A 10,927-nucleotide genomic window follows, 5' to 3' on the forward strand; every position below is an offset into this window, starting at 1 on the left:
CTTTGAAACTTGAACACTTTTGAAATGACCGCATCCTCCCCGATTGTCTTAGTTCTTCCATGTTGATAGGCATATAATGGAAGAAGAAAAAGAAGAAAATACTTTCACATGAAATTTCAATCAAATGACTATTTGAGAAGAAACCTCTCTCTATCTCTATCTGTCTCTCTATTCATCTATCCTTTCCCCATCCTATGTTATTATTATTATTATTATTATTATTGCTCAGTAGTTTTATTTTAATTTTTATAATGTGCTTTCACTTCACTGCCGAGCGCAGCTCTGTGCGCCTTGGGTATGTGCTGTGGTTTGCTGTGGTGCTCTTATGGTTACTGTATTGAAAGTGTTTTGCGTAGGATGTGTGCAGTGCCCAGTAGTGCAATTTTCTGTATGTTATATATATTTGTAAGTCCTGGTGTTTTTGTTATGTATTTGTCTGAATATTTTTTTATTATACCTACGGCACCTACTATGATAGGAATTGTTTCTGTTTTAGATTCCACATTCGAGTTACCCCTATTTCCAGGTTTTTGTATTTTGAAAGTTTTTCCATTTCTTTTAGAGAAACGTTGTCATCTGCTGGTATTGATACGTCAATTAGAAAGCATTTTTTTCTTCATGAACTTTGATAACTATATCAGGTCTATTTGCCTTAATTTCTCTATCTTTGTGTATTGGCATATGCCAGAGTATGGTTGCTTTCTCGTTTTCTGTGACCTTTTCTGGCTTGTGTTTATACCATCTTTTTTCTGTTGTTATTCCATAGTGTTGGCATAGCTTCCAGTGTATATAGGTCCCAGCTCTGTCGTGTCTGTGAATAGATTCCTTCTTAGCCAGGACTGGGCAGCCAGAGATAATATGATTTATTGTTTCTTGTCCATCTCCACATATTCTACAGTTACTTGTTATGTTTCTTTTCATTATATGTTTTTGGTAATTTCTGGTGGGGAGGCTTTGGTCTTGTGCAGCAATTAAAAATACTTCAGTCTCTGCTTTGAGTCCTGAGCTTCTCAACCATTGCTGGGATTTTTCTCTGTCTATTTCTTTTGCATTTAGTTTCGCCCAGTATTTACCATGTAGGGGCTTTTCTTGCCATCGTTTTATCATGGTCCGTTGCTGTTCTAGTTTTAGTTTGGATTTCATTTGTTTTATAGCTTTTCTTCTTCTTCTTCTTCTTCTTCTTCTTCTTCTTCTTCTTCTTCTTCTTCTTCTTCTTCTTCTTCGTATTTATTAGGTAGATTGATTTCTTGTTTGTATTTGTCAGCTTCCTTAAATACTGAAAACAGTTTTTTGTTTTGCTCGTGTTTTGTGGCTATTTGTTTTAGTTTTCCTTGCTTCAGATTTGAAGATTTTTCCTTGTAAAAAGCTGTCTAATGCCTGGAAAACATGATAATCAGTTGGTGCAAGGTCAGGTGAATATGGTGGATGTCAGATTACTTCCAAATTCAGTTCTTGTAACCTGAGTAGCGTTCTTTGTGCCACATGTGATCGAGCATTGGCCTGTCTCTATTGACCAATCTCGGTTGATTAATTGCAAGTTCACTCATCATTAAACCAATTGTTTGATGTATACATCCGCTTTAATTGATTTACCAGGTTTCACGAAGCTGTAGTGGATAACACCAACGCTGGACCGCCAAACAGACACCATTAGCCTTTTTTTAATGAATATATTTTTTGGGGATTGCGTTTTGGTACTTCATTTTTATCCAATCGCGGTTTCGATTCCCAGACCGGGCGTTGTGAGTGTTTATTGAGCGAAAACACCTAAAGCTCCACGAGGCTCCGGCAGGGGATGGTGGCAAACCCTGCTGTACTCTTTCACCACAACTTTCTCTCACTCTTACTTCCTGTTTCTGTTGTACCTGTATTTCAAAGGGTCAGCTTTGTCACACTGTGTCACGCTGAATATCCCCGAGAACTATGTTAAGGGTACACGTGTCTGTGGAGTGTTCAGCCACTTGCACGTTAATTCCACGAGCAGGCTGTTCCGTTGATCGGATCAACTGGAACCATCGACGTCGTAAGTGACGGAGTGCCATCAAATTTATCCAACCACCGTGCAAGGCACTTGCTATTGTTGAAAAGAATCCATTTTTAATCACATGTAACAATACGATGCAAATATGGTTCGTTTTTATGCTGTGAGAGCAAAGAACAGTAATTTTCAAGATGACATGTTATTTGTTACTTGCTCAGTTCGTGTGGTACCCACTTATTTAACTTCTATACCTTTCCGATTTGTTTCAGGTGGTTCAATACAGCTGTAATCGAAACATCAAGGCTTGCTGCTAACTCACGCGTAATTTGAGATGTATCCGCTTCCACTGCAATTTCCAGCTCATCATTATCCACCTTGGTCTCAGGTTTACCACGGGGATGTTTTTCAAGAATAAAATCTCCAGACTAGAGCTTCTCAAACCATCGACGTACAGTGCGCTCATTCACCACATCTTCACTAAATATCTGATTGATGTTTCGATCTGTATGGGATACATTGATTCCACGACGGAGCTTATGTTCATAAACAACACGAATATTTGATCTATCCATGAGTTCACAAAAGCTGATTTACAAGAGAAAACTCACAATATAATCAGACACCATGAATTCCATTTCAAAAATGTAAAACTTAAATGTTGTAAAACAAAAAATTGTCAGGATAAATCAATTGAGTAATGGCTCTCAAACTTGGTCCACAAGAAAATCGGACGTTTCATTCTTAACGACCTGATACATTATCTGTACACCAACCACTTTCAACACACACACTCTCTCTCTCTCTCTCTCTCTCTCTCTCTATCTATCTATCAATCTGTACATACATACATATAAAAATACATACATATAAACATACATATATTTGTGTGTGTATATAGATGTATACAAATAACTATATATGTATGTAAAAGTGTGCGTGCCTCTGTGTGTATGTATATCACAATTGTGTAACAATTACATCTCTACACATACTTTAAATACACTATCGTCACTGAAATTACAGAAAGAAGCTAAACGCGTTAACTAACAGATTTGAATTAATGCTGTTTTTCTTAAAGTCACTGTAGCTTACGAAGACGAAATAATGCTCTAGTGTATGACAAATTATTTGTTAAATGCCGATGGCGTTTAGTACCTTTATTAGTTCTGTCATAATTACAGCACACACTTCCAAACGTTCAAACAAACAAACCCAGTATATGTACCATTATTATCATCGCCGCCGACACCAAGACTACATCAGTATTGTTTGGAATTCTCAATATTTTCAATCACAAATACAGCCATCAGAAATATTCCTAGTATTTACCACTACAATTGTCACCATCATAACACCATAATATAATTCTGTAATACAGCCACCTCGATTCAATAGATTTATGTCTGTTGTTACTTTCTCTTCATTAGTCAATTGTAGAGACTTCGTGTCACCGGTACGAATAGTTTGTTCGTGACAGGGAATATCTGTAAATGATAATAGAGCAAGGAGAACAGACAAAACAAGGGTCTTATGGAAAATAATTCTTACAAATTCTCTTTAATCTCGTATACAGAAGGCTTCTTTTATATTCGGAGAACGTTGTGATGTGATTCGGTAGGTAATAATGGAAGGATTACAATTGTAATGAAATGGATTTGATTTCATTATTTATCAATGATTATTATCGAGATGAAAAGCATGCAAAAACCAGTGAGCTAGTTGTATTAATCATCATCACCATTATCTTCTTCTTCTTCTTCTTCTTCTTCTTCTTCTTCTTCTTCTTCTTCTTCTTCTTCTTCTTCTTCTTCTTCTTCTTCTTCTTCTTCTTCTTCTTCTTCTTCTTCTTCTTCTTCTTCTTCTTCTTCTTCTTCTTCTTCTTCTTCTTCTTCATCGTCATCGTCATCGTCATCGCCATCATCATCATCATCATCATCATTAGCAGCAGCAAAGATACTGTGCTGATTGAGGAAGACGAATGTTTGTATCAATGTTTCTAGACCTCCTTGACTCCATGCTCCACTTGATTTAAAAAAAACAACCTACAAGAGCGTACAAACTTAGTATATAACAAATATATACTTAATATAAATTTAAATATTTATTGTAAGTTTTTTTCGCTGAACTAATTCATTCGTAATACAGTTCTATATTTAAGAGATGGGGAATTATGTACATTAATTACATTATTTACAATTGACGTATATTTGTCCGCATCGTGTTTGTTGTTAACACAATGTTTCGGTTGAAATACCCTCCAGCCTTCATCAGGTGACTGGGGGTGAAATTTCGAACATGGATTCTCATTCCTAAGGTATTTTTCGATGTTGTTGTTGTTATTATTATTATTATTATTATTATTATTATTATTTAGGTCACTGCCTAGAATCGAACACGGAATCTTGGGGTTAGTAGCCCGCGCTCTTAACTACGGGCATATGGCGTAGTGGTTAAGAGCGTGGGCTACTAACCCCAAGATTTCGAGTTCGATTCCAGGCAGTGACCTGAATAATAATAATAATAATAATAATAATAATAATAATAATAATAATAATAATAATAATAATAATAATAATAATGACAATAATAATAATAATAATAATAATAATAATAATAATAATAATAATAATAATAATTATTATTATTATAATAACAATAACTTTGTAAATTACCTTAGGAATGAGAACCCCGGTTCGAAATTTCCCCAAGACACCTGATGAAGGCTGGAGGGTATATTAGCCGAAACGTTGTGTTAACAACAAACAAGATGAGGACAAATATCCGTAAATTGTAAATAATGTAAATAATCTAATTCATTCGTGCCCCATTGAAAGGGCGTGCACAGTACGCTGAGAAACAGTTGTGTAGATGAAATGTTGTAAGCTCTAGCATCAGATATGAATTGATGGCCCCCAATAGTGTTTTGCTTCAACATCTGCGAATCTGCTACGGCTGTGAATGCTCAATATTTTAATGTTACATATTTTCTCCATTACGTCGACATGTCCACACCGACCGAGATTTTATTGCCCCGATATCTCTTACTCGCTAGGGTGCTTGGTGTTTTTTGAATGATGAATTCTTGACTGGCCTTGTCTTTTCAATGATGTTCAGGATCTGTCGCTGATATCTCAGCTTGAATGCATGCAATATTTTTATCGGCTTCCATACAACGTTTTGATTCTGTCCCATAAAAGAAGGTGGGCATAAGCAGCTTTTGGTATATTGCACATTATTTGAACTCTCACAATTCCATTGATACTTTCTCAAATTCCAGAATAGCACTATTGCCTTGCTAATTCTGAGCTCTAAATCGTTCTTAGGTCAACTATCAATACCAACTGTATCACTTATATAAGCTGTTTACTTCTTCCAGCTCTTGCCCTTCAGTAGCAATGGGCAGTAAATAAAATCTTCAGTCTTTTAGATATTAGTTTTGAAGTCGAACTTTGTGTTTGCATGCTCAAAAATATCCCTTAGGCAGTATATGTTCGATGCATTACGAGAGACAAGGATGCAAGGATCAACAAACATTGATTCTCTCATTAACGTATGTGTGACCAGGACCTCTACTACAGTGTGAAAGTCCTAGAATAGATTAACAACATGTCTTTTCTGTACATAATATATTCCCTCAGTTGTACTATTCTTCACGTTTTTTTAAAAAATCAGATCACGTGTTTTAAAAATATTTGAGTAAATTTGGTACTTTCAGGCAACCTTGATTGTCTTCCAATACTGAATAACAAGAGATGCAGAAATGGGGTTTCGTCGCGAGTCTTACTCAATTGTACAAACTTTAAGCACCAAGGTATTACATATAATACCTTGAACTGCTCCACTGGGTTAGTCAGAAGAGGAATACCATCTAAATGTGTTTCGTTCCATTCAGAATTCATATTGAATCTAAGCTACAATCTGTGCTGTGTTTCTTCATTCAGTCTGTTTAATAAATATTATTTATTTCAGAGAAGTAATACTCAGGCTAAATAGAATAAAGGTATTAACAAGCGGATACTAGAGCATAAAACCATGTTGAAATTAAGAGCGCAGACATGGTTCTATGGCTTCGGAAATTTGATTCTTCAGTACGTACATATATGTTCAATTCAACAACATGACAGAATGGAAACGCATTTTCAGCTCACTCTCAAGACTACCAAATCCTTATGAATCAAAATTTGTGGACGGAAACTGTGTGGAAGTCTGTCCCAGGGTGGCTCCTGGTCTGTGTAACTTACCACGCTGACCTCGAGTTTATTTAGCGAAATTCATTCTCCTGCAAATTGAGGTGTCAGGTTTCCAATCTGAGAATAAATTCCTCACATCCTCTCACAAATCTCAGGTATTCTGAAATAGATCAAGGGCTGTAACATTTCTTCTCTTAGTCATATTTATGAATTAATGCCTTTCTTTACATGACTTAATCTAAGAGACGCAATATATACTTACACACATACACACACACGCACTCACACATACAAACACAGACACATACACTCACACGCACCCGAACATACATATGAACATACATATATAGAATAAATTCAAAGAACAAACAACTAAAAAGCAGAATAAAAACGAGCGAGAGGATGTGCATAAGAAATATATTAATTTGACGCTCAGTGCAAAAAGAGAGTTGTTAACGTTTCGAGCATAGCCCTTTGTTTGAAGAAGAAAGTTCAAAGAGAAAGAAGCGAAAATAAGGAAAATCGCTAACAATCCACGTGCATTTACATTTCTGAAGTGAGTCGAAATCACACACACACATACACACACACACACTCTCTCTCTCTCTCTCTCTCACACACATACACACACGCACGCACACACACACACACACACACACACACACACATACACACACACACACACACACACACACACACACACACACACACACACACACACACAGGAAATAGAAGGTAGGATTTGATAGAAACTATTTATGTAGCGATTTCGTCCCTTTTAAGGATTCATCATAAATAATTTCCTAGAGAAAATTCAGACCTGTTATATGTATGACAGTTGCAAAGAGAATTTGGAGTTGAATTTGTTTTCTTGGGTTTTGGAAAGAGGATGTTTTAGAAGTGGATATTAGAGAAGTCATTTTCAGTCTATATGTGTGTTCGTATATGTGTGTGTACATATGTGAAGCAAAAAGAAAGGGGTATTTTTCAGGGATGGCTGAAATTGAGAAGACATGGGTTTTCTCAAATGCATGTCACCCATTATCCTAAAAGGAACTATTCTTGAATGTTTCGATGAGAGAGATTCTTCCACTAAGATACTTCACACCTGGAAGCAATCAAATACTGGGTCGAAAAACACGGAGAAAAAGTAAACGAACGTTACAAAATGGATTTCATTTCCAAGGCCACACTCCCGGTATTAGTGGGGAAGACCTTTAACTCTCACGCTAAATGATATCGGAAAATAACGAGTTATGGGAACGGAATTTTCACCCGCATATACTAATCTAGTTATAGGATTTTTAGTTTATACTTTTTTCGTTTGTAATGCTTTCCTGTGTATACATACATTCACACACACACACACACACACACACACACACACGCATATGGATGTAAATGTTTTCCCAAATATAGTTGCTCTTCAGATTTGAAGCTCCGATGAAGCCATCAGGTGATACACAAACGTTAGACTATAAGTGCATTGCATCATATTGCAGAAACAACTGTAAGTTCAATGCATGATTTCTTATTCCTTTGTCATCTTGATGTCTTATTACTGCTCTGTACTCTACTGCTGCGTTGTTTTAAATCATATGCATAATGAGTTCTAACTCCAGGTTATTAGTATCATTATGCATAATCGAAATAATCTATCTATCTATACATACGCGCATACACACATACATACATACATCAATGCGATTGCATGTCCACATAACAATTGTCAATTTGAGAAGGAAAATCCGGAAGGGACGCATATTTACATATGGTTATGTATCTGTGTGTTCCGGGGGAAATTCTATGAGACTGTCTGTCATTTTGAGCTAATTGCAATGTCCCATCAGGAGCAATCGCAGAGTAAATATATCTGTATATACAACGCATCATCAAGAAAGATATTGGGTAAAATTTAGCGAAAAAATTGAAAGACTATAAGTTATATTTTTTAATTTTCATACTTCATCAGCATCTGTGATCTCGACAGATTTTATGTGTTGCTCTAATAATCATCATCATGAAGGAAAGTGCAGCAAGGTGTTGCTTACAGATGTATGCCATCCAGGTAATAAAATAGGTGATTTACATTCTTGCCACAGTTTACAAATCACTTATATAGGATAATCGGATATCAGTCGGAATTTTATGTACAAGTTTCCAGTTACAATATACTGTAGTCAAACTGTAGTTAATTTACCATTTAGATGTTTACTGCAGTTAATTTACCATTTAGATGTTTATTGGAATGTTGACTAAATAACTTATACAACGAAAGGTAGAGATATAGTAAGACGATCAATGGTATTGTTGTCTAGCTGTAGCAACGGAGATTTCCTAATTATTTCACAGTGCAAAAGAAAACGAGTAGGTTATATATTTGTTTACTTTTATAAATATGGTAATTAATTACAGTAATTAAATATGGCAATTAATCATTGCTGAAAAGTACGATATAATATCCTCTAAAAACGGAATATTGTATAAAAGTTAGAAGCTATAAAAATTACCTACCATAAAGGAAATTTATTAATTGTACTAACTGTCAATAGATGGCAATGTAATAAATTGCTGAGTGGTAGACGCTATTGTCTACGTATAATAAAGGTGGGGCCAGAGAGGTTATAACGAATCCAAGGAAATTAGACTAGAATTTCTATTAACCGTCGTCTGTTTCAATAATATAAAATTTTTGGAAAGACATTAAAAAATTGAATATCATGAACATTATCTTTAAGTTTTTCTTTTTCATACACAGCACACAACTGTTTAACGACATAAATTATATACTTACTATCGTAAGAGTTAGATCAGGAATGGATGTAGCTGTTAAATAAATATATACTAGAAATCTTATGGCAGAACCTCTGTATACGCTGATAAACGTTACGAGATTAAAAGTGTTGCAAAAAGAAGGATCTGTGGACAAGAAAATATATACTTTTAAGCGGAGAGGACTAAACTGAGAAATAAATACATACGCAAAACATAAAGTTGGGGAAATACATGAAATTGGAAGATGTCAAGTTGCGTGTTCAACACTGATTTATGCTATAGGAGGAGAAAACTAGTTCGCTATCAATTCTGTTCAGAACGTGACTGGTCAATGATTAACCCTTGGTCTGACTGAGAAAATGTATGTCACTAATTACCAACTGGGTCCAATGGACCCAATATTTTTCTTTTAATTAAATTTTATTTAAACTACCACTATTTCTTAGCTACATTAAACATGCTGTCAGGCAAATGAAAAATTACTGTTTCTCACTAATTTCAATTACAAAATACAGCTTACAGAATATATTATAAATTTTTTAAATTGCAGAAAAACAGAATTACAGCCCTTCATGGCAATGAATGCAGACGACATTGGAATGTTCTTGGCAAACATGGATAGTACAATTCTTCCATATAGTACGAGTTTTCCTGTTTTTTTTGGGGGCCACACAAAGAACATCTTTCTTTTTTTCTTTGACTGAGGAATCTCAAATGAAGTTGAAGATCGTCTTCTTTTCTTGTTTGGTTGAGAAATGTTTGTGGAACTAGAAAATTGTTTGTCGCGTTCTTGCTTGTCATGAACTTTAGCAAGTTCCTTTCCTAATTGAATTAGGCACTGTCTTCTTTTATCCTTGAAACTTTGCAAGTGAAGCTGTTTAGCAACAATGAAAGCATTCACTGCAATTATATCAACCATGTTCTAGAATATAATCATAGGCCACCTTCGGCTTATTCTTTTGCAAGTGTATGTCCTTACCATCTTATCTAGGGTATCTAATCCTCCTTTTGTTTTGTTGTAACATGTAATAACTTCAGGTTTCTTTTCAGCACGTTTTGAATCAATTGAAGGCTGAGAGTGCATTGTACTCATAAGTATGACTACATAATTTTTCTTGGGACAATAAGATAGGACCATAGAATCCTTCTGAAATCCAAATATTGTGCTGTTGATTTCTCATTGTTTTCTATTCGTGAAATCACTTGGAGGTTCAACTCTGTTCTTTCTAATTGTTCCAACTAAAGTAGTTTTCTTTCTAAGCAGCTTTAGAACCAATCCTAGACTTGTAAAATAATTATCACAAGTTATATTGCAACCAGTATTTTCAAGTTCTTTTACTAGGTCTTCAACAACTCTTGAACCTTGATTTGTCTCTCTCCTTTTTACTGGATCTTTTCCAGTGTAGATTTGCATTTTCCAGACATAAGATGTTTCACTGTCGCATATTGTCCAAATTTTAATGGCAGATTTCCCTGGTTTTGAAGGAATATGTACCCGGAATGGGCAGTGCCCTCTGAATGAAACTAATTGTCTATCAACTGTTTTGCATGAACTTGGAACATATCCACCTTGCAAATTCTGATTCCACATTTCAAATACTTCTCTTATGGGCCCCAATTTATCATCACTTCCCTTTTTTCTTCTTGCACTAGCATCATCAAAAACGCAATACTTGTAAAATCTGTTGAAATCTTCCCCGGCTCATAATTTTGTTGAATATTAGGCTGCCATCTTCTTGACTCCGTAACTGTGTGACATTTTCATGTTTAGATTTATAAAAACCTATAAGAATAAACAGTCCAATAAATTTCTTTAGTTCAGAGTGGTCAATTTCCTTCCATTTATCGTTGTAAACAACCTGACCTTCAGCATTTGTCCATTTACGAATTACTTCAAGACGATTCTGGCGCACAAAGTTAGCAAAACATATTTCAGTCCTATCGCAAGTTCTTTTTGTAAAACGGGATTGTCCACATTCTT

At 35.3% G+C, this 10,927-nt stretch overlaps 1 protein-coding gene across 1 annotated transcript in view; it reads right to left on the reverse strand.

The window, feature by feature from the left end:
- Positions 1–10,604: 10,604 nt before the first annotated feature.
- LOC149134021 (uncharacterized) overlaps positions 10,605–10,927 on the reverse strand; it is a 615-nt gene continuing 292 nt past the window's right edge. Inside the window, exon 1 of the mRNA XM_089358115.1 lies at positions 10,605–10,927. This exon is cut by the window's right edge and continues 292 nt beyond it. Coding sequence (XP_089214241.1) covers positions 10,605–10,927 — 323 coding nt within the window.

This window comes from Octopus bimaculoides, chromosome 9 (assembly GCF_046866305.1).
Source record: "Octopus bimaculoides isolate indiv1 chromosome 9, ASM4686630v1, whole genome shotgun sequence".
Classification (NCBI taxonomy): Eukaryota; Metazoa; Mollusca; class Cephalopoda; order Octopoda; family Octopodidae; genus Octopus; species Octopus bimaculoides.